Source organism: Astatotilapia calliptera, chromosome 18, assembly GCF_964374335.1.
Source record: "Astatotilapia calliptera chromosome 18, fAstCal68.1, whole genome shotgun sequence".
Lineage (NCBI taxonomy): Eukaryota > Metazoa > Chordata > Actinopteri > Cichliformes > Cichlidae > Astatotilapia > Astatotilapia calliptera.
Genome location: NC_137439.1, coordinates 11,163,084 through 11,188,776, shown reverse-complemented (window position 1 = coordinate 11,188,776; position 25,693 = coordinate 11,163,084). Strand labels below are relative to the sequence as shown.

The window sequence follows — 25,693 nt, the reverse complement described above, 5'->3', positions numbered from 1 at the left end:
AGCATCATGAGGTGGCGCGTGAGGGGTGGTTCCTTATTTTTTATTTATTTATGTTTGTTGTTGCTGGGAGTTGGAACCCTATTAGTTAGGTTGCTTAATATTTACGCTAAGTACTCTTTAAAATACTAGAATAGGGAGGATGGTGTAGGTCTAAGTTTATTAGATTGATCAGTATTGCTGAACTATGAAATATTTTTTTTGTATACAGGTATAACAGAATAGCTTTAGTGTAGTTGTTGTTTTAAACTTGAGTATGAACTTGCAGACTTGCAAAATGCAGCAAGATATTTTAAAAAACAGTTTTGTTGATTAAAAAACACTATATCGGATTCATATCGGTATCGGCAGATATCCAAATTTATGATATCGGTATCGGTATCGGACATAAAAAAGTGGTATCGTGCCATCTCTAGTACATATTGCAAGAAGATCTGTACAAGGCCATTTAGTGTCGTCGCTAAGAATCACAATTTTTGCACAGATAAAGTAACAGTCAGCAGGAATGACATAGAAGAAACAAAATGTTACTTTTCCAGGAGTCTGTTGGCCATATGTCTGTGTTGTCAAATCAGAATCAGAATCAGAAACTTTATTGTCATTGTTATGAGAACAACGAAATTAAGAATGGTCCCCGATCATTGCATCATCCCTAGCAATATCAAAATATAAATAAAACAATAAAATTCAATAAATAAAATAGATAGAATACTTAAAATACTAATAAGATATAACAGTAAAACATTCACATACATTCCCACACACATGCTTCAGACCGTGCATAGATTAACACAAGAGTGGCGTGATGGACATTTTTTTGTAGTATTCAGATGTGTTATTGCAGTTGGATAACAGCTGTGTTTGAGTCTATTAGTCCTTGCTCTGATTGCCCTGTACCGTCTGCCTGAGGGCAACAGTTCACTTGGGGAAGGTTATAAGGCCATTTATGAACAATCCATCATTCTACAGTGAGAAAGATTATGTGAAAAACATCCAAGACAGCTGCCAATCTTCTGGCAGTGGATGTCCCAGCAAATTCATCTGGGACACTCCTAGCCCCACTCCTGCAGTCACTTGGTGAACCATCCTGTAGATGTGGACACTGTCGTCATGGAGGACTCCTATCCAGGCTGAAATCCTTTATCGGCTCCCTAAATGTTGTCATCATGTTTGGAAAACATGTTCATTCGATTTAATGTGTTTTTAATGGAGATACCTGCATTCATCATGTTTCTCCATTCATTTATTCGGTTTTAAGTGAGTCATAAAATCTCCATGGATGGCAAAATGTCATTAAGAAAGCTGCCTGGAGCTTCTCCAGCACTCTGAGCACGGTGTACTGAAAGCTGGTGTTGACTCATTTTCTTGAACATAATTTTAAAATAAAAGCTAGAATTTTGCACCAGCATACTGGGAAATTTCTGAGACTCTGATCTTTGATGTTAGAGCTATTTGTTAGCATGACACCAAAGACAAATTTTGTGTAATAATTTTTCTACTGAAACACAAATGAATCTTCTCGCTTCCAAAATGCTATAGCTGTGGAACAAATATATTCCAAATACAAATGAGAAATGGTTTGATAGCCCTGAATACTGTGAAAAGTACTAATTTAGACTGAAAATAATGAAACAATAATAAAAATAGCTTGGAATTATAACTTTCTTTATGACTTTATCAGTCCCTTGCATGGAGGAATGTTGGGCCACTGATCCTTACAACAAAACAGTGTTGTAAATGTTTCAGTTCATTGACATTTGCAGGCATTCCTTTATCCACAGCTCTCTTAAGATCCTGCCACAGTATTTAAGTTGGGTTGAGGTCTGGACTTTAACTGGAACATTGATACGCTGTCCTGTTGCATACCCAGTTTCAGTCAAGCTTTAGCTGTCCGGCAAGGTGCAAAACAAGCCCAAATCACCACCTCACTACTGTTGTGTTTGACAGTTGGTATGAGGTACTTGTGTTGATATGCTGCTTGTTTTTTTGTTTTTTTTGCAAAACATTGTGCTGTGCCAAACATCTCCACGTTGGAGATTAAAGACAAAAAAAAAAAGTTCAATTGTAATGCTATGAACTTCAACATTTAACAAGCTAAATGAAGCTTATGGAGTAGCTCTAAGGTTTTTTGCAGTTTCTCTCAGCACTGCATAGACTGGCTTGTGCTGTGCTCAGACTGCATGTTAAACATTAACATGCAGTCTAGCACATGTTAACTCAAACTGCAGGAGTGGAGCTAGGAGTGTCCCAGATGAATTTGCTGGGACATCCACTGCCAGAAGATTGGCAGCTGTCTTGGATGTTTTTCACATAATCTTTCTCACTGTAGAATGATGGATTGTTCATAAATGGCCTTATAACCTTCCCCAGATTGATGGGCCGCTACGGATGATCTGATATCCTTGATGACGAGGGAACAACACCAACACGAGGATATCAGATCGTCCGGCAGCTACAGTTGCTTCTCTAAGATCATTGCTGATGTCCTTTCTTTTAGGTATTGTGTCAACACACAGCCAAATGCTCCAACTCAGCTAAGTGCAAAAACACCTACTTTTTAGAGGCATTCATAATTACTAATGGTCAGTTAATCAAGAAGCCAGGTTCTGCTACTTACCCTTTATGTCCTTTAGAAGTTTTCACTTGTCTGCTTCTGCGTTTTCCCTCAGTTGTTCTTAAATTAATATTAACATGGCGTAATATGTCATTGTGCTGTTGTTTGCATTAGGTTGTATTTAAATAATTTTAGAACCTGCTAATTTTTTTATAGGTTCTGATATTACACTCGAATAAGTTTTCTTTTTACTATGACTTTAAATTTAATGCCACTATTAACAAGACAAATGCTTAATGCTGCTGTTCCCCCTGAAGTGCATTATGCAGGAGAAGAGCAAGGTATGATGGGAGTCGTTTCTGAACCAAGTGGCCCTCCACCTGGAAAAAGCAGAGCACTTAAAAAAAGTAGCTTTTCTGCTTATGATGTGATGAATCATCATTTGGCCTGATAACCAAAATAAATTCGGTTTATGAAAATAAGAAAAACAAACAGCTGAGCACTGCTGAGGGAAAAGCTGCCCAGACGCTTCAATTTTCACTGGAGATCCAGAGCGGCTGGAAGGTCTGCAGACAGTGACCCACGATGCCCCTAAGCTGCAGCCAGCAACAATCAATAACCAACCTCAAAACATGTCAGCGATCCCTTGATTTCTTTCTGCCGTTTGAAGTCTGGTCCTGCTGATCTAATCCCTCAGATGGATGTGAATCTTAAGCAACATTTGTCTTTGATCCATTATTTACCGGATTCGTGAGAGGGACTTATTGATAAACTCTTGGTTAAAATGGATTCAACAGTTTTACGCTGTGGCGCTCTGGGTCAAGTTGTTCTTGAGTCACTCACCTCAATTTTTAGGTCAAGATTGTTCTGTTGCCTTACACAGGAGCCCTGAGCTTTTGAGACCTCTAAATTGGCACCATTTAGCTTAAAGGCAGTGAATGTGAGATAATTCTCTTCAGCTAGACTAAAAATGAAACACTTCCAGCCATTCTCATAATTCTACAAAGCTGCACTTCAACATGCTGATGATTTGAATATAATGCTTAGCAGCTGTAATGTTTATCATATTCACTATCTTAGTTTTGTATGTAGTTTGCAGTGTATACAGTAAAACTTATAATGGCGAATGTTAGTCTTATAATAAAATGTTGTTTTGGTAATATAATTTAGCTTAAGAGAGACTTTAACATCAGCAGGATTTCATCCATCCAGTAGTTTCAAGTAACTTGACACTAAATCATTTGTGTTACAAAGTAAAATTAAAGGGACTAGTTCATCCTCTGGGAACCAAAAACTGCTGTTTAAAAGTTTTATGGCAGTTTTATGCATCCAATAGTTTTAAAGTTGTCCAACTCAAAATTGCAACTCAACGTCAGATGAGGGAAAAGGATGACACAGATGGCAAATCTTCTTCAGCTGATGTTTTGCTACTAGAATTTTTTACCCCAGTGTATTAATGTTTTGCCAATTACAGAATGTTGCTGTTGTTTTCAAACCAAAGGCCCCGACTGATGGAGCATCAATGAATGTCTGAATGTAAAATATGACAAAATTGCATTGTATAGGGGTTCATTTTAAGGGGAAAGCTTTGGGATACATAAACATAAAGCCAGAAGTATGTGAAACACTATACAATCACTAGAGTCCTTTATTTCAAGACAGTTTTCAGCTGTCCACGTCTCCTGTTTAAATGTTCAGAAACTGTCAGCAAATTTGTATTTATGTTGACTTTGTGTCTTCAAAATGAGGGAAATGAAATGAAAGTGGTCAAATGCAACTATTTTACATCCAAAAACAATACAATTTAGCTCAGTATTTCAGAAGGATGTGTGTGAAAATAGAGAATTGCGTGGATAAACAGAGAGTCAATTACCTTTTCTAAAATGTAATTACATAGAAATCCCACACAGTAAAAAAATATTCACGAGGAAATCCATCTAAATCCTCATATCTTTTGATTTCACTGGAGATTCCCCACTGCCAGTTTATAGCACCATTTGCCAAGAAGACAAGACAAAGGGAAATAAGATTAAAGTCCAGATTGCTTCAATATGTGAAATCCAAACTGTGAACAAGTTCAATATTTACACGAAGGCACTTTGCAGGCACTTTAAAGGTGGCTCAGCTTAAGTGGGCTTTTTACCATATTTCTGTGGTAGCTGTGGATAGTCTCTTCAGGAATGGTAACTCCAATATGGATTTTGTTCATATTTTAATGTTGTCAATAAACTTCCTGGTGACTGAAATCCAGCTGCTAAGAAGGAAGAAACATAAAAAAGTTTCCTCTTCCTTTTTCTAGGATTTATAATTAAACAAAGTTTACAATCGGATTCAAAAAAGTAATGTTCTCAGCTTCCCTCGAAACAGCTGTAAGTTTTACTGTATGTGACAACAGAAGCAATTGGACAACTACTGATGTTGGACAAGTTGGGTCCAAAATACAGCGTAGTCTGGCTCGCCAGCTAACACATTATTTTTAGGAATAATTTATGTTAAAGTATTTAAAGTGAAGCCTAGGTGTCTGCAGTAGAAAAGCAGTTTAACTGACAGAATGTGAAATTTACATCCACATCTGTAACAAACTGGCAAACTTCCAAGGGGGACCCTGCTTCTCACCCTGTGAATGCTACAGTCCCGCAACCTTAAATTGAAAACATGAATTAGCTGGATAAACAGAATGAATCTGGTAATCCAATTTTAAGGCACAATTTTCATTTTCATGCCAAGATTATTTACAAAGGGCTTAATGTAAGGATCTAGTGACTCCGTGTCTAATATTAGAGCTCCACTTGAACTCATGGGTCTGAGTATCTTGACCTCAATCTTGCTCTCACTGATTTTTAAAGATATTATGGTCATCCAGGTTTTGATGTTGCTGTAACATTCTAATAACAAGCTGCCATTGTTTCCTGTCAAACCCACAGCTAGATCTGGGAATAATCAGCACAGAAGTGGAAGGAGATGCTATATCTTTTCATAATTGATGTTAGAGGGAGTGAATACAAAAGAAAATGGCCCCAGAACAGAACCTTGCGGAACTCCACGTAGGAGCGGTCCAGAGGGAGCTGTTGAGCCTCCAAAACTGTCCCTAAAACTTCTCTCTGACAAGTAGGCCTACGATCTAAATTACTCTGAAACTGTTGATGGCTGGCAAACTGCTGTAAGATCTAAAAGCATTAAAATAACTGAGTCTCCAGAGTCACCAGGTAATAAAAGATCCTTAAAAAACCTTAAAAGAGCAGATTCTGTGCTGTGAAGTGGTTTAAAGCCAGACTGGAACACCTTAAGAATCACATCTTCCTCTGAAAAATACTGAAGGAGGAAGGAGACGAGATGTTTGCTCTACAGTCTTATAAACAAAATAGTTGAGAATTTTTTCACAGTGTTGAGGAAACACCAAGAAATTTTCTTTTTCCACCTTTTGTCATTCTTGCCTGATAATCACGAGTAATATCATTTAACCATTTAACGTTTTGTACCAGGACATATAACTTTAAGCAGACAAAAAGTTAGAAGTTATAGGGCTAAAGACATTAACTCTTCAGTATTTAAAAACAGGGAGGACCTATCGGTCTCCATGGCAATATTATATGGGTCAGCTGCCATGAGCATCATCATCCATCCCTCCATTTTCTTAAGAGTTTTTAGATTTAGAATCAAGATGGGGCTCTGTGACAGCAGTGACACGCAACACTTTGGACAGATTGGTGTCAATTACGGGAACATTGTATATGTCATTCTGTCAATGTGCACTTCTATCTTTTTTCAATCAAATATTTGGATAATAAATAAAACATCAGGGAACACATCATCCAGAAATGAAATTAAAGCAGAAAATGTAACCTAAATCATGTAGCAGGGAACCGCTCTGTAAACAGAGATGTGAAAGCATATTCCCAATCTGATTTCCCTCTTTGATGTTTGCCTTTATATCAGTCCAACCTTGGTTGGGACCCAACAGCAATTATGTAACTCATTTCTAGAGCCCATCTCCTACTTTTAACACTGCAAGTTAGCCTGAGCACCTATCACGTGAGCCGAAAATGGATCATGCAGCAAACAGACTGAATTCTTGACTGAATTATGGCCTAATGCACATATATTCTTTAATCACGTGCAAACAACTGCTGACATCTCACAGAATGAGACATCACTGAATTTCAGCATCATCCTGTAGCATAATATGTTTGTTAAGAGGTTCATATTCCCCAACCAGTCCTCTGCACTCCATTAGGTGTAATGTAAGTGTAAGTGGGAGCTGAGTGTGTTATTTAAAAGTTTCCAGTTGATCATAAAAAATCCACACTGTCCCCCAATACTTGGTTCTATTTATTATAGTATAAAAATTAACAGTATTAAACCCATTATTGTTGCCTTTATTTTCTGTTATACTGTTGAGTTTGATTTAGACTTCTGCTGGAAATCTATCAGAAGAAGGGAGAGCAGCTTTGTTTTTGATGGAGGACAGATTAAGAGGACTGCACCCAAGGCTCACTTTAACCTGAAAAAGAGTAGTGAACTGTTAAAACAAGCTACTCTGTGGTGTCAAAGAATAAAGAAGTGGTGCTGAAATGAACAGAACAGGTCCCTATAATAGCTTAAGGATGCTAATTATGCCACTGCAGAAATGCTTGTTGGTTTATTGTTATTGCCTGAAAAGAGAGCAGTCATTTGTGATTTTTGTTAGGTAGTGATCCACGTAAAAGCCTGCTTCAGTGTGTTGTCACATGTCTTAAGAAAAGAACTGACTGATAACCATACAGTTAAAAGTCAGTTACACAAACATGTCTTCTAAAATGCAACAATGACACAATATATGTACATTTTTATATTATATGTGTATATGTGTATATATATATATATATATATATATATATATATATATATATATATATATATATATATATATATATATATATATATATATATATATATATATATATTATATGTGTATGTGTATATGTATATATATTATATGTATATATCCATCTATTGTGTTCACAGGGAGTGAACAGTGCTCTCTCGAGCCGACAGGGGGCTGTCTGTGATCGCGTCACTGCGTCAGAGGAAAGGGGCGGGGCCAACATGGCGGCTACAAATTTTGCATGTCTGCTGTTTTGTTTAGCATCTTTTTCACAGCAGTTTAGCGCCTCCAGGCTTCTCACCGAACCGTGTTATAAACCCATTATAGACCACAGGCCGGACTTTGTCAGGTAGGTGAAGATTTCGACCTCCAGCAGTCACACAGGTACTCACGTGAGCTCAGAGAGGAGCTAAACTAGCTCAGAAATAGGAACTCTGGCAGCCTTCCTTATCCTAAAAGTTGGCTGCAGCGTCTCTTAATAATATGGTAATTACTCGTCTTAGTGTCCTTAGTGTAGTAATATAACGTTAACGTATTAATTAAATAAAAACGTATTAACATGAGTATCAAAGTGAGTTCCGGGATACTTTTCTGTACTTCAGTACTTTGGTGCAATCTCAAAAATATGTTTTCTCCCAATGACGTGTATTGTTTTACGTGTACAGTACTAGGGTTTTCCTTGAAACTAAGCTTATATATTTAGATATAGCAATATTATCACTAAAGCTACACTAAAAGGTATATGTTTAAAAAAAAACACTTTAGTCACTAAAGTAGAAATAGGAGTAGACTTCGGAAAAATTTCACAACTAACATAACATTTTAAATGTAGTTTTTTTGGGGGAAATTATTTAGTATTTTTTGTTCATTTGGTTGGATTTATCAGCACAACCTGCCTGACGAGGCGTCTGTGAATGTGTCGAGAGCTAGGATGTCTGAATGGCTGCTTCCACAAAGTGTTGTGGTTCCTATTATGGATTTATTCTTCTAACAAATACACTCCACATAATAAAGACTGCAACACTGAAACAAACACTCTGAACCCAGTCATAAAAAAGCTAATTAGAAAATATAAAACTATTTGTAGTTAAATGTAGTTAAATCATAAATCATAACAGGGGTGGCCTGTGTTCCAGTTTCTGTGTTTTTTTATTACCAAATCACACAGAAATTAAAACTGGGCCACCAGTGTCTGGTTAACTCAACATACGCTCACAAGAAACCTCAAAAAGATGATCGAAGGATTCATCACTACAAATATGCAGAACAGCAGGTGAACAAAGGCTAAAGGTTTGAAGAGTTGTTACAGCAGAAAAAGGGAATACACACATGCAAAGAATAGTGACTATTACAAGACTGTGAAACAATCTTTACCTAATGAGGGAGATGGGAAAGTGTAACTAAGTCCTGTTTGGTCCTCACATGATCAGTCCGACACCTGTAATCTACACAGATTGCATGTGTTTAATTTTTAATTTAAAATACATACACAATTCACATGTCACTGTCAAAAAATCTCAAGGTGGAGGAATGGAAAATGTTATGAGTTTCACTGTGAGTGACCAGAATGGGCAGGATTAGACATGAGTACAAGGCTGAGATGGTTTGAACGTGTGCAGAAGAGTTATGAATTGTTTAAAGGATGTTGAAAAGGGATCTTCCAGGCAGGTGGACAAGAAGACCGCAGAGAAGATTCATGAATGTAGTGAAGGAGGACATACAGAGGGTTGGTGCCACAGAGGAGGGTGTTACAGATAGGGTGAGACAGAGGCCGGTGATCTGCTGTGCTGACTCCTAAAGACAGCAGCAGAAGAAGAAGAATTGAAATCTTATGATTGGAAATGTTATGAGACATTTCTTACAATGTTGTTGCATCATTTAGAGATTTACTTTACTGCTGTAGCTGATAAATGTGGAGCTTCATTCATCTATATTAGATAAAGTGACAACAAATTTGTGTGTCGTTACATGGAAAAAATGGTAACTTAATTAACTTCACATAGTTATTAAAAAAACAGAAGCAAATTTTTAGGGAGTGTGCAAGCAAAAATGAATAGAACGTTTACTCTTTACCAATTTCTTGTTTTACTAGAGTATTATGTCAAGGTTTAATTTGAGACATAATAGGAGATGTACAATACTTCCTTTGCCAGTATAAACAGTTAAAATTGCACCTTAAAACTGCACTTTAGTACTTTTCACCACAGGCTTTATTATAATAAACAAAGTACCAGTGAGATACCCATTTCCATTAAGTTCTCCATTAAACAGCAGGGCTTGATAAAAAAAAACAAAACCACAACATTGCAAACTGAGAAGTATCATTGAGAGTTCAAATACATTTCTTGATATGCAGAGGGAACAAACTAACATTTTTTTGGTCAAAAAAACATAAAATTCCATTAAATTAATACAAAGCCACGTCTGATTATCTGTAATTGCACAAAATTTGACAACTGGTGCAAAATCATCTGAAGTGAGATAACATGCTTGCTGAACTTTGTGCTCAGCAGGGACGGATATCACCGCACAGACATGCAAATGTCCTGTCCGGCTATTAGCACCCACAGGAAATGTCAGTCAGTCACAGCAGTTACACTACCCACACACTCCCGAGAGGGGATGATATTAGTCAGACAAGTGAAAACATCTGTGCTCGCTTTAATAACAATAATTACAGCTGCTCATCACTCCCCTTTGTTTAGGACGCAGGCCCGGCCGCATGTAGAGGTGTTGAAGCTTCCTCCGTCATGGGACTGGAGGAACATCGATGGGAAGAATTATGTGAGCGTCACGAGGAACCAACACATCCCCCAGTACTGTGGCTCCTGCTGGGCCATGGGAGCCACCAGTGCGCTAGCTGGTAACCATGACAACAGCGGGATGGAGGAAAATGATAATAGCGATACGGCTAGAGGGCATATTGTCATGTGAAATGAAAATGACTAAATTTAGTGGTAAGTGGAGAAGCATCCACCGGCTCCTGCTAATGTGTGTCGTTCTTTTTGTCTAAGACCGCATCAACGTCAAGCGTGGAGGAGCGTGGCCATCGGCGTACCTCTCCGTGCAGAACGTGATAGACTGCGGGAGGGCAGGTTCCTGTTACGGAGGCGATCACCTGAGAGTCTACGCCTACGCGCACGAAAGTGGCATTCCTGATGAAACCTGCAACAACTACCAAGCCAAAAACCAAAGTAAAGAAATACTGAGTTATATTTTGTTTGTTTGTTTGTTTGTTTTTCATCAAAGGCCATATTTCCTTTTGATTAGCTCCAATCAGAATTGGATGATGTTACTTAAGATTACTGGCATTTAAAAGTAATCTATTATTGCATTAACTGCTGAGGTCTGATTGTAAATTACACTTTAGGTGAGGCTGCAGTTGTCTCTCTGTGTTACGCTGTGATAGACTGGCAATCTAACCTGGTCATAACCCACCTTTCACTCAATGTCAGCTAGATCTGATCAACTTATTAAATTCAGGGTTGTGGGGGTGGGGCTAGAGCACAGGTGTCGAACTCCAGGCCTCAAGGGCCGGTTTCCTGCAGGTTTTAGATGTGTTCTTGATCCAACATAACTGATTTAAATGACTAAATGACCTCATCAACATGTCTTGAAGTTCTCCAGAAACCTGGTAATGAACTAATCATTTGATTCAGGTGTGTTGACCCAGGGTGATATCTAAAATCTGAGCGTAGGTTCCAGACCCATCTCAACAAAGCCTCATGATGTTGGTCTGTAGCCTACTGTATATTAGGAGTCCCCTGAATTTTTTGCATAGCTAGTTGACAGTGATAAAATGTTTTCCACCACATGACCGGGAACAAACGTGTTAAATTCCCCTTTGAGTGACGGCTTTGTCCAATTTACATGCTCTCTGTTGTCAGCAACACATTAGAGAGGAGCTTCCAAATTCATGATGCAGAAGCAGGTAAATAAATAAAAAAAGCTGTTGTTAAGCTATTGTAAAAACAAAAAGAAACCTACAGACTGAAGAAGTGCTGACAAAGGAGGGCGTTGACAGCATTCACAGAGGGATGAGTGGTGGCTAGACACAGGTGAAGGTGATGAGGGCAGAGCAGACAATCACAAAGGAACAGGAAGCAAAACTAAAACAAGACACATGCCAAAATAAACTTCAAAGTTAAGCTGAAAGTAACAAAAGACAATAACTATCTCTGAGAGGTAAAGAGTGATGCTAACGTGACTGCAGAGAAAGAGCAACAGGAGGCAGAGGCAGGAGGAAAATTCGAGAAAGTAGAAGCTCAACACTGCACTGCAAAACCAGCAACTGGCCTCATCACCATCGCTGGGCTAAAATTAGCTCGCAGGTGGCTCTACAAAATATGAAGCAGTTGATAAGAGACCCATCACACTGCCACAGAATAAAGCAAGTACTTGAGCAAAGTAAATTCTTTTCTCTGTGACCATGCCAGCTTACCTGACTGACACAAAATATCCCACGTGTTGATTTGTAAGTGTGACTTTGAAAGTTTACCCAGAATTCAGCTTTGGTAGCTTTCTCCAGAAACTGTGACTGTGACATATATCATGATATTGATGGTTTGGAGTTTGGATCGTTTGGATTGGGTGTAAAATTGAGTTGGTTGCAGTTTATAACAGAGCTTAAATATGAGGTGTCAGCCCTGAAATTGTCTTTATTCTTGACGTTATGAGGGTTCAAAAATACTGGGAAAAAAGAGGCAAATGGAAAAAGTGCAAAGCTTCGACCCACCTCTGTGTCCTAAAAGGGCCTGTTGAAATGATCTCACTCTCTCTTTGTTGTTCAAGCACAATGGTGCTGCACCTGTGCCTCTGAAGAAATGCTTGTCCTGACCCGCCTGCACGGCGCTCTGACATGAAGCCTCTTAAATAAACGGTTCAGAGGAAAAGGTTGACTGGCATGCTGGGCATTTATTCAGGAACACAGAGAATTAATGAAACCATTAAACTAGTACCATCCCCCCAAACTGCTGGTACATTTTGGACACTGCATAGATGTGTTACCCAGCACATAATTATGTAGCAGTATTCACAATTATGTCTTAATGCACAGCAGAACATCATCCCCATGTTTGAGGGTTTGGAAACCTCAGTGCCTATTTTTGTGCATTGTACACACAGGACATAATTCTGTTTTACACTGAAACTATGATATCATATACAAATGTTTTTAAAACAGCTGCCCCATTGTGTTAAAAGCTCATCTTAAAATATTGAGCTACTTAGAGTATTGCTGCCATGGTATTGCGACCATTCTCTGTAATACTATAGTTAGACACGTATGTGATTCTGGTGGTAAGTCCTGCAGCTTGAGCAGCCACTGCATGGAGAGACATCTCAGAGGCGTTATGCTCACCAGCAGTACCGTAACTCTTAAAGAAATTCACATTAGCTCAAAGTCTAACGACTCCTTATGATAATACATTGACAGGCCAGTTCGCCGTGTTCTCAGTCAGTGGATGTAGTATACAGTTTCAGTGCACTATTTTTTTTTTAGTGGTGGTATTGTAATAGAGATTTTAAACAGCGCTGCGAAACAGCAAAAGCAAGATTACATCTCAACAAGTGATGTTAGTTTCAGTTTTCCATCATAAAGCGATGAGGATGAGTAAAGTTCCTGTGAAAAAGAAGCATAAACTCCTCTTTCTGGAACTGCTGCCACATGGCGGGGAGCAGACGGCACGATCAGGTGAACTCGGTCGGGAAGACAAGAAGTGACAAAGATGGAAAGCAATCAGTGATGAAGAAAGCGAGATGGGCTCTTCACTGTAATACGGACTGGGAGCCAATTCTTACTGCCAGCTTACTGTGCGTGGCCGATCTTACTGATGCTCTTGTAGCTGAACAGGAACAAAAATCTGTACAACCAGACTCCAAAATATGGAGAGAGAGAGAGTGGAGGCGATTAAAGCAGCAGATTATTGTAAGGAGATATTCTGCTTTCATATATGAATGCAACGGCTTGGTGTCCACAATTCTGGGCCTTTAGAGTAGCTATCTGTCTAGTTTTGAGATGCAATTCTAGTGAAGTCCTAGCATATTTTAAATCACTAGTTTTAACATGGTAAGTCTTGACATGTTCGCTGTTTTGAGGAAAAATGTAACTGACATAATTCTCAACTTAGTAAAATTAGAGATCAGCAGTCTGGCATCGAAGCCACGCCACATTCAGAGTCACTTAAATCACCTTTTTGTAATGCTCAGTTTGGCATTTAGCAGGTCGTTTTGACCATGTCTACACGCCTAAATGCATTGAGTTGCTGCTATGTGACCGGCTGATTAGACAGTAGCATTAACAAGCAGTTGAATCAGGAGCAAACTGAGCGCTCACTGAACTTTAAATCATCTTCTTCATTTGTTGTAGAGTGCGAGCTGTTTAACCAGTGCGGCACGTGCTCCTTCTTTGAGTCGTGCGCTGTTGTGAAGAACTACACCGCGTGGAAAGTCGGAGACTACGGAGAAGTTTCTGGAAGAGATGAGATGAAAGCTGAAATTTTCACCGGCGGACCCATCAGGTAGAGTAAGTCATCCTCAAAGTCATTTCTCACTTTTCATCCACCTACTTCTCCTGTATGAGGGAGGATACACTGCCTGAGATTTTCACAGAGAAGCTGTTCTCTTAGGGAAGTTTTTTTTTTCAGTGAATGACTATTTAATGATTCTTAAAACCTTGGAGAAAGATAACAGCAACGAGTGTCATTCTTTTTTACACTCAGAGAAATCTTAAAGTCAAATTGAATGCCATTAAGTATTGAAAAAAAATCAGACCTGTATGTGTATATATACAGTATATTAAATTTCACCTTGAATCCACTTTGATAAACTCAGCTGAGCGTTTTGTGTCCCTTTAGAGTTTACATCTTACATCAGCTGTTAGTCTTTTAGTGGTTTGGCTCTGACAGCTTTACATTATCTTTAAATTAAATCATGCAGTATTAACAGGGTCTTTAAGAGTTTCCATTGTGCTGTTGTAATATCTGCAGATAAGAACTATTCAACGTTTTTTTAAAATAGTTGATACCTAAGAGCCTTAATAAAATTAAAACAAGATTTTGGGCATGTAGGTGTGTATCACTGTCACGTCCCTGCTCAGCTAAGGCAAAGAGTGTGAAGTTCAGTAAAGGTATTTATTAACCAGCAAAATGGTTACAGTAACAAGTTAATATGTAAATGGATTCATACAGGTCTTTTACCCATCTACCCATTCATGTAGACGTACAGGACTTAGTTTAGAGTCATCAAATAATCTAACATGGAAATCTAGCTAGGATGTCTTCTGGTTCAAGTGTCACAGCAGGACTGGGAGGAGATCTTGAGGCATAATTTGGAGAGATTATGTCTCCCCTGAATGAGTTGGAGCCTATGACTGGAGGTCTGAGTATCTCTGCTGACTGCTGCTAACAGCTAACGAACTGTGCTCCCCGTCCAAATAGTACCCTGTGTCTTAACAGAATAACTTAACTAACTGTGGGGGTGTGAGTGAGCAGCGGGGTAAGCGACGCCTGGCAAAGTTTCCAGGAACCAGAACAAGTGCCTCAGAACAAACAGTACTTGCTTAAGGCTGTTAAAATAATTTCAAATTAAAAGTACTGGCTTACAACTGTGATCCAAGAGGCAGACTGCTCATATTAAAAGCACTGAGTAGCATCTATACTGCATTTAAATAAGGTGACAGCAACAAGGTGCGTTTGCTAAATGGTCATCCAGACTGGGCGCCTGTCCATTAAGACAGCAGGGTGATTGGTACTCGAATCACAGGCGCAGTTGGATCTGCATATGATGAAAAGGCTCAAATGATTAAACTACAGGGGCTGGGAAAACTGTGAAAACATTGCAAGAGAATTTCAAGTTAATTAAAGGAGACTTATTATGCCTTTCTTTATTTTATGTCATGCATATACTGTTAAAATTATGAATGTGCTTTTTACTGTTGTGAGTGGTGATATGGATACAACCCAAAGGAACAGGACATGTTGGAACATTGGGGGAAAAAGTCAAACTGAAGCAAAAATTTTAAAAGCTAGAATATACAGATCAACAGTAGGATTACTTTAGGCCGCAATATCTAATCAGCCGCTCAATCCATTTAGGGACACTGACATGGTCAAGATGACCTGCTGAAGGCTGTGGTATTTAGAAACACTGAAGATGACTGTGTCCAGCAGGATAACAAGCCATGAAATCATCTCAAACTGGTTTCTTGAACATGACGTAACATTTGTATTCAAATGATCTCCACAGTCACCAGATCTCAATGCAAAAGAGCACATTTGGGATGTGATGGAAAGAGAGAGTCACATCATCAGAATCAGAATACTTTATTAATCCCAGAAGAGATTATGTAATGAATGTGGAGCCAACAAATCTGCAATAACAGTGTGATGCTATTACGTCAATATGAACCAAAATCACTGAGAAATGTTGTTGAATCTGTGCCTCAGAGAATTAAAGCAGTCCTGAAGGCAAAAGGGGATCCAAGCCAGCACTCGCAAAGTGTACCTAATTAAGTGACCATTAAGTGTCTATATATGCGCACAGAAATAACTGAACAATAGCACACAGGTGTGTGCAGCACGCAGGAGGAAACATTGTGCCTTATTCACACAGTGTGTGGATGCTAGTCATTAATATTTTAGGGCCTGAATTTGTTCGTACTCCGTGAGCAAATTTAAAAGTCCCTCTGACCAAGCAAATGAATAAATGATGAAGGCCTGGCTGTCTTATAAAATGTAACACATGTCTATAATTTGAATTGAATACTACAATTTTTTGGTCATTATTTAGTTATTTAAATAATTACTTATTATTATATACAGTTAAACACAGTAAACCCCAAAATACAGTCTAATTTCTTGGCACTGTCCCACATATTCCAGAGAATTCTGGAGAATATAGATGATATTCTCAACGTCCGTTATTTCGGACAGTCCTCGCATTTTTTTATAGTGTCATAACTCTGGTGGAAACATTTTGGAAAGCTGTGCCATTTCTAACTACTCAGACATTATTACTCAGGCTTTTTCCTGCTTTCTTGCTTTAGCGGTGCAGGATACGCTCTGACATCACCAACATTTTCTGCTTCACTTGGAAGTAAACATGTTTCTCTGTACAAACAAGTAGAAGCAAATCTTTCATATAATAACAATTAGGTGTAGCACTTTTCAAAACCAGCTTTACAAAGTGCTTTCCAGAAACCAGGGTTAGAAAACAAAGAAGGAAATTATAAATCAGTTAAACTAAGGCTCATGTGTAATGTCAGAATTAGATACAGTGTGATTTAAATTTTCGTGAATAACTTAAACTTAACTTACAAATCAGCAACTAAAAGTAGAAGAAGACGAGTTAAATTTTATATATGCAAATATACATTAATGTAAATATATGCAAATATAAATATATATATATATTTGAAAATGAATGCATGGTGTTAACAACAAAATACGTCAGTGTGCATGTTTTACTAATCCAGCTGTAATTTTGCATACACTCTTGATTTTTTGCAGAGGCTGAGAACGTTCCCAAACACATATTAGTAAATAAAGCCCAATTAACTGCAGGTGAAAGTAACCGGAGCAGAGTAGACCATCACAAAGGAGAGAAAAGGCATGAAGTAAAACTATACACCACGGAAAACTAGACTTCACAGGAAAACAGGCAATAATCGAAGGCAACGAACAACCAGACATGAATGATAGCCAATAAACACGAAGTCAGGGATACACAGAAAGCACAGCACATAAATAAAACTAGAGGAACACAGAATAAGAATAAAATAAGGGGAAGAACTGAAATACAGTAGTATCAGAAAAAAGTCGAAACAGGAACCCAAAAACTCACACACACACACACAAGAGTCAAAACTAGAAAAGCATTGAAATCCAGACAGGAGCTAAAATTCAAAAATCCAAGAGCTGAAGGTCAAGATGACAACAAATGAAATGAAATGAAAACAAAAATCCAAAACTCAAATGCCGCAAAAAGTGTTTATTTCAAACAGTGCATGACCTGGGGAGCTGCAACAAGGAAAAATATGGAGCTGAAAATAAGCATAATGTCTCACCTTTAATGTGTCAAAGGATGTAATAATATCTATGCAAGGAAAGGTCCATCGAGAAAAACTGTATTTATTAACATTTGACTGCAGATTCAAAGCAGAAGACTGCGAACAAAACTTTGCACTTAAAGTTCTCACAATGCATAATACACACTTAAGATGCAAGTACAAATTTTGAGCCCGCTTTAAAAGCCGACGCATAGCTAAAAATGACCGTAATTTGAGCCCACGTAACGGTTCCATCTAAGATTTAGCATTACATTTCAGTAATGAAAGAAAATGGCAACATAAAAGGCATGAATTCTTGTCCTTCAGCTGTGCATTGATGGCGACTGAAGGCCTGGAGCGATACTCCGGAGGGATTTTCTCCGAGTTTCACCCTCTCTCTCTGCCAAATCACATCGTGTCTGTGGCTGGGTGGGGCGTGGGCGAAGATGGGATCGAGTACTGGATCGTCAGGAACTCCTGGGGAGAGTTCTGGGTTGGTATTTCACGACAGCTTGTGCTTACTCCGAGCTTAATGAGCTCTGTAAACTAAATTCACAAGTTCTTATTAATTTTGTTTTGGCTGAGCTGAAGCAGAAAATGTTTATTTGATTTTTTCAAGACTTTTTAATTTCTCAGACTTGCAGTCAGAGTAAATAATGCTGTTTTGTTTTCTTCCTTTTAGGGAGAACACGGCTGGGCGAGAATTGTCACCAGTGCATTTAAAGGAGGAAAAGGCAACTGGTTCAACCTGGGTATTGAGAAAAACTGTGCATATGGAGACCCTATTGTAACATAGGTGCTTAATTAAGGTGATCAATCTTACTGAAATAACTGTGGATAGTTTGGAAACTTTAGGGAACGCTTTCCTTCTGTGTACTAAAATCAACATGTGCAAACAACAATTTGCTGTTTAATGTGGGTTTATTTTTTGAAAGTGCTTCTTGGCTGAAAGCAGTAATGTCCTGAAGCTAGTTCAATCCAAGAAATTGTTTGGTAACATCTTCCTGTAAAAAAACCTCAATCACAACATGTTATTTATGCACTTTGGTTTCTGCATAAAATAAACAGTATTACAAAGTCGCAGTGCACTCAGCTCAGAATCTTAAACATGTACAGACAATACCGGCTCTCACTAAGTATACTTCTTATTGTTTATTTAAGAGCAGGAAGAACGCATTTTGAGCTCTTATCTGTCATCAGCACTACCAGCTTAAAGAAACTCTTCCATTTAGGATTTTCAGCCTTTACAGGTTGTCTGAGGATCAAGCTCAGACACGGTCTGTAGCGACAAGATATTTGTCGATGGTTTAGATACAGCTAAAAACATATAAAGGAATATTAACCCCTAAGCTTCCCTCTTAGAGAGACTTGAAAATCTCTTAAACATGTTTCCATTAAAAAAATGACAAAGTGTATCATTAAACATTGGCACATTTTATTTAAGCTGTTTGATCAAAGATTCACAGATCTTTGCAAATAAATGGGCCAAAAATCTGAGTGGTAAAGTGGTCGACGCTGATTGCTTCGGACCTCCTCAAACATATTTAAATTGTGAGGGGATTGGAAGAAAGTTCAAAGTTAAAGATGGACTCTTTCTTATAGAACCAAATTTGTGGTCTACTTCTTAAAATGCCCAAATGGGCTGATAATAGCATAGGAAAACTCAACTGAATTGTAAAATGTCTTTGCTAGCAGTACCATCAGTCATTATCAAGTCGAGTCACTTTTATTTGTACAGCAAATTTTACAACAACAGAAGTTGAGCCAAAGTGCTTTCCAGGCAGGTGCTGTTGCGTTCCAGGTCCAGACGTTACACTGATGCAGAACTGTACCCTGTCTGTGTGGTCAGAGTATGCAGATCTCGGATAAAGGCACTGATGCCGTTGACTTGCCTTCCCCAGACCTAAATCCAGTTGAGAACCTGATGTTAGGTATCTATACATCTGATGCAACCAAATAGCACTACAGACTGTCCAGAAGTTCACTGATCCAGGTTTGGGAGGAGATCCTTCAAAACAGCATCCACCTGCATCAGGAGCATGCCCAGATGTTAGCATACAGGATCATGGGGACTATACACACTACTGAGCTACATTATGACATGAGCAGGATCAGTGTGTGATTTAAATGTGTAGCTTTTGGTGTTACTTTAAGGAGCTCCCCTCCTTTCACTCTTGATAGGGCCACCAAGCTGCCCTAAACTGAGCCTGCTTCTGCTGGAGATCACTTCCTGTTGAAAGGAGGCTCTTCCTCCCCACTGATGACAATGTGCTTGCTAATAGTTGATCCATCTGACCACAGAACAGTTTTCCACCTTGTCTCAGTCCACTTTTTAAAAAAAGCTTTGATTCAGTGAACATGGCAGTATTCACATGTTCACATGTGGTTCTCATGATGGTTTCTCCAGATTCTCTGAATCATTTGTTGATATTATGCACTGTTAATGATAGATATTCAAAGTCTTTGCAAGTTTACGTTGAGGAACATTATTCTGCAACGGTAGATTTTTGCAGATTGGTGAACCTCTGCCCATCTTTACTTCTGAGAAACTCCGCCTCACTAAGATAACCTTTTTACACCCGATCATGTTACTGACCTGCTAGTTGCAAAATGTTCAGTCAGCTGTTTCTGTTTAGTACCACTTACTTTTCCAGCCTTTTGCTGTCCTGACCCAAACATTGATTCTGTCATCAGTTTCAAAATGATCCGACATTTTTCATGAAATTGTAAAATGACTGTGTTTAAACATTTGACATGTTTTCCATGTTCTATTATGAATAAAATGTGGGTTTAGGAGATTTGCATTCAGTTTTTATTAACATGTTACACAGTCTCCTTTCTGAGAGCTGGCATTGTCATATTGGAGAGTACTTACGTGTGTGTGTGTGTGTGTGTGTGTGTGTGTGTGTGTGCGTGCGCGCACTGGTTGTTGGATTTTGTTACCATGCAATGCTATCAGTCTTTTAATCTAACTCAGCTCATTATTGTTCCTTTTATTCATTCGTTTTTCACATTTTAGAGAAAGCTTAATGTAAAACCTTTTCACTGTAGACATTTAAGTCGATATGTGGTACAGTTTGCATATCGTGACCTTTGAGCTTAACCGCATTCAGACCTTTTCAATTAAATAAATTGAATAGTTTTATCCTAGACAGATGACCTTCTCCCGAAGTCAGCTTGAAACATCTCAGTCTGCAAAAAGCTGGTGGGGTTTTTTTTTTACACTTTAGAAATATTATCATACATTTCTAAGGAAATTATTTATTCCCTCAAACAGCAGGCGAGGTGAGTCACTCGCATTTAAATTCACTTTTAGTGAAGCTGAATTGGCAGGTCTGTGGAGAGGTTAGTTTACAATTACATTTTTTCCTCTGATACACCACCTAACATCTGCATAAATGGCTTCTAATTAGTGTCTGGAGCCTGACCAGCCAGACTAACATGAATCAAATCTGATTGGTCACAGTACTGTAACTGCATCCTGTTGAGCAATTGTGCCACTTTTTATTTTCCACATGAATGTGATTCACATGGAAATGGTCCTTGCTGCCTTCATTTGTTAAGCTAATGGAGGGTGTGTTTTAGTGCAGGTCTGTGAAGTAAACGGGGCCATTACCATTATTGTTCTCTGTTTTGGGGGGATTTAGGGGTTTTTAACAACTTGGATTACTACAAAAAGAACAACAGGATGTTTTCTAGGTCCTTTGCAGAGGCTTGAACTCAGCATCTTTAAATTCAGCAACTGCCAGACAAAAAGAAATGTAAATTAAATGCTAAATTAATTAATAGAGCCACTTAGTTAGGGTGTGAAAACAATGAATTTTTTGTCCTGGGAATGAAAAGCCTCTGTGTTGATACCAAAGCACAAATGTATTTAGAAGCACAGTATTTTGATTTCAGGGGTTTTGACCTTTTTAAACTTGTTTATTTTCCCAATAAATATAGCACCAGGCTGACACCCAGTATACAGGCTTAACAATAACAAGGATGGTAAAAACTCAGCCTGTTAGCACAGTTTTATAATGTTCTCTGGAAGTCTGGAGGAAAGTGTCCAGTTTTTAAAAATAACCTGCTGATTTCATCTGTTACTAGTGAGCAGTCCAGAGAATATAAGTCAGGATAGCTCAATCTCTGCTGAATAGATTTGACGGTTTTGTTTTCTCTACAATATCTCATAGATCCACAGACAGCTTAAAAGATTGATGCAAGCACCTTCATGCCACCCACTGCTTAGTGAGACCGTGTTAAGAAGCCTCAAGCTGAGCATCTTGATGTTTTGAAAGTGGATGAGACTAGGGAGGAGTGAACTTTGTGAAGTTCATCTTTTACTATTTAAGTGACCTCAAACTAAAGACTGATGCCGTAAACTTACCTGTGAAGTGTTTACTGAGGTCACAGAGTGAGGCAGCTGAGAGCCCTTTCCCTATAAATTTCTATAAAACTGGACATTTTTCAGCTGATGCTGCACCCCTGTTAAAAAAAATGCAGGTTTCAAACCTGGAAACTACATCCATCTTTTATACTGTCTATGCATGAACTTCCTGAATCGTAGTAATTATAGTAAAGCACATATGCTCTTATGCAGTTATTTCTTATGCAGTTTTTTTTCTGTTTGGTAATTGCGGGTGCTCCTCTTCTAACGCTTCTTTTTCATCTCATCTCCAAACCAGTTTTCTTCCTAAGCCTGATTCTACTGGGGAGCTCTTCCTGTTGTAAGGGAGTTCTTCCTCCCCACTATCACCAAATGCTTGCTTGTGGGAGAGGAATCGTTTCGATACTCTCTCAAATACTGTATTGTAGGTACTTTGTCTTTGAGATGTTGTGAACTGGCAACATAAACCTGGCTCCCAGGAGAGGATATATCTAGAACCTGTTTATGTTCCCACACCCTCTTTTTTGTGGTAAATTTAGTTCCCCACGTATCACACAGACACACGTACTCACACACATTGCGCACACAAAGCACGGCATCTCCTCTGATGTTATGCTGACGCTGGTAGGTTGATAACCATGGAGGAGCCAGAAGGGGGAAAAGGAGGAGGTCCAATTATTTTTGAAGCATTTTCTCCAAAAGTCTGACAGCCAAGTTGTGAGACTCTGTTTTTTCTCTGACTATTTTTAATGCGGCAGTGCCCGAGGCGCTGGAGAGGACGCAAAGCTATAAATTCTTTGCAGTTTTTACATCAAAAAAATGAATTTTGAAACTGCTGAGGTATTTGCCCATACTAGCTTTCTCTTTTTATCATCGTTTTACCAGCCTGTTGACAAATTCACTTGATGGAAAAGACAGTTTGGCAGGTTGTTCTTTCAGCATCACATGACTTTTCTGTTGTTTTCGCTCTATGATCAACTAAATATTGGGGTAAATGATATGAAATGTATCAGATTTTGTTCTTACTCTGAAAATAAGGCTTTTTACTCTGTTTCACAGCTACACATGATATTTGAAACACCAGCCAGTGGTAGGTATGTGTGAATAGCAAGAAGAGTGAATTCAATACTTTCTCCTTGAGACTGAGATGAGTAAGACACAAGACTGATTTACCAGCCTCAGAATTTAAACAAAGCTGTGCAACTTGAGAGCGGTTTGAGACACTCTCCAGAAGCTGCACATCTGTAGGGAAGCAGAGTTTGGAGTCCCCACCCAGTTGGTGTCTAGAGACAAAAATACTCATTCACCATCACGCACCAATCACAAGTCTGAAAACTGAGAAGGACTTCCTTTGAGTCACACTATCATTACTCAGTTTGCCTTTGCTCCACTTCCTCACTGCTCCCTCACAAGTCAGATCTTGCGCTGAATCTATGCTGGAGGGTCAAGACGGGATGGGGGGAAGTGAAGGGTGTAAATCCTTTTCATTGTACGTGTGAGCAGTGGCACAGGGCTCCTCCAAACCAACTAGTTGAGCAGGTAACAGCAGTTCGGTGGCGTAACTGGAGCAGCTTTGTTGGAGCTTTTTCCTGTGTGAAATAAACTCCTCGCTGCTTCGAGTTTCAGGGTTGACCTGGAGCTGCACACATAAGCAGTCTCCTGCTGATTAGATTTCTGCACATAATCACTTAATCTTATTTGTCCCATAGTAGTTGGCTCCTTTCCATTTATCTGTTTGTCAAGCTTTACTGATCACTGATCAGATTAGAATTTATCAACTCAATAGTTTTATTGTTTCCAGATGGAGGTCTCTGTTTTTTAAATTACTTTTTGTTCATATGTCTCTCTCTCTCTCTCTCTCTCTCTCTCTCTCTCTCATGAATACACATTAGTCAAGATCGCAGTTGGTAGGAGGAAGAAAACTGTAGGAAATTACTAGTATTTTCAAAATAAAAGGACAAGCCAGCGGTTTAAATTTTCTTTAAAATCAGCACAAACTCACAAAGAACAGCCGCACTGGATAGTTACAATGTGCATGTTAATGTTAATAGAAGCAGGCTGCAGTGTTGTAGGAGTAGAATAATTTTTTGATATTTGATACATTTCTCTGATGCCATCCTTGCCAAACAATTTGACTGCTAGACTTTCATTAACGCCTTATTAGTTTTATGCAGTTTGGCTACTTTAACTCCATCTCAGTATCAGCTCCCATCGCTGGCTGTGGCAGCTTGCCTTGGTGTAAATGCAAAATGTTGCTTTATCTTACCAAAAATACTTTCATGGAAGTTAATAATAAATTATAACAAAATGGAAAACCCCCAACTAAAGTCTTCAATCCAGAGTGTTTTCATATAAGAAAATCGCTTTTAATTAATAATCTGATTGATGCATTTGATCAGTTAACCTCAGTTAAGCCTCACATATTGATAAAAATCATTGATGTCCTGTAATTTTGGGTGGTTTCATGTGAAATTTTGATATTTTTCTTACACAACTAATAAGCAGTGACAAGTTAAAAAACAAAAAACTAAAACATGACTGGAGCTACAAAAAAAAGGAAAGAATTCCTGACTATCAGATTTAAAGTTTCAATCCCAATCGTAAAAGTAGATGACTACAAATGATGTCTCTACTGAAACCAAACTAGTTGACCCCACAGGAGAGGAGGAACTGAAGGCAGGCACACCTTGGACAGGTCACCAAAGGATGGCAGGGCTGAAAATTATCAAAAATGTTGACCTACTTCATTATTATTAATGCATGAATGCTAACTTGTGTTATTAATAATGCATTTACCTTTGTGGATGTTGTGTGTGGTTGAAATGTTAATATCCGTACTTCTATTCTCCAAAAGTTGATTCTGTTCATCTGGACGTAGCGTTTTCAGTGGGAGTAACGTTTCGTCACTCATCCAAGTGACTTCTTCTGTCTCAGCTGACTGCAGGTTTCCTCAATCTTATAAACAGTACATTTGCATAATGACTGAAACCACCACAACTGAAGGAACAATGGTTCCTTCGTCATAATACAGGAACTGACCTCCCAGCCCATTGTTTTTTGTGGATTTTGTAAATCCCCCCGCCCAAAAAAAAGCCAAAAAACAAAACAAAAAACTGCCAAATCTCAGTTTAACCCTTGACAGTCCTAATTTTTCTGTTTAAGCTTAGAAGCAAAGTCACCTCCTGTTTGTAAAATTCTCTTTCACTCCTTATGGCTTACATAATAGATTCGAAGTGAGAATTAGACTTTAAATTGGAATAACATTTGTATTCTCGTGTACTAAAATTTCTTTATTATTTTATTAATACAGTACTATTATATTATGTTATTAATATCAATGTTTAGTTACCTTTGCATGAATATTGTCCTTAATGGAGATACTTTTTATTTTCTTATTGAGTACATTTAAGAGTCTGTACTTTTTCATTTATACTTGAGTAAAGAAATTGCTTCAGTAATTCAACTTTTAGTGGAGTATTTTTTTTTAACACTGGTTTTCTTTACTTAAGTAAAGAACGTATTTATAAGTTTGATGTTATTTTGCCACCTCTGGTACTCTATGATCATATGTGACATCTTTCTTTTTGTTTTCAATGGCACAGGGCAAGCTGGTGGTTTATGAAATAATACTCTGATAAATTCATTAGCTGAAAGACAAGTTAAAGTTGGTTTATCATTAATGTTTTACAAGAGTATGGTACTCCTATGGTCAGTTTATTATCACCAATTAGCCTACAGTCTTTGGACTACAGGCATATATATATAAAGGCTTGACCCAGTGTGGAGCCTGAATCCAGAGGTATTTAAATTAGTTCCAAAATAATTTAAGTTTTAGAAACTTTCTGAACCTTAAGAAAGCCT

The 25,693-nt window shown here is 38.3% G+C and overlaps 1 protein-coding gene across 1 annotated transcript; it reads left to right on the top strand.

The window, feature by feature from the left end:
• The first annotated feature begins 7,600 nt into the window (after positions 1–7,600).
• Positions 7,601–18,540, top strand: LOC113010961 (cathepsin Z). The gene is made up of 6 exons (XM_026150265.2): positions 7,601–7,764; positions 10,121–10,278; positions 10,430–10,609; positions 13,783–13,933; positions 17,788–17,953; positions 18,143–18,540. Exons 1-6 carry the CDS (start codon positions 7,637–7,639, stop codon positions 18,254–18,256), a joined length of 897 nt encoding a protein of 298 aa, XP_026006050.2. The 5' UTR covers positions 7,601–7,636; the 3' UTR covers positions 18,257–18,540.
• Positions 18,541–25,693: the final 7,153 nt, after the last annotated feature.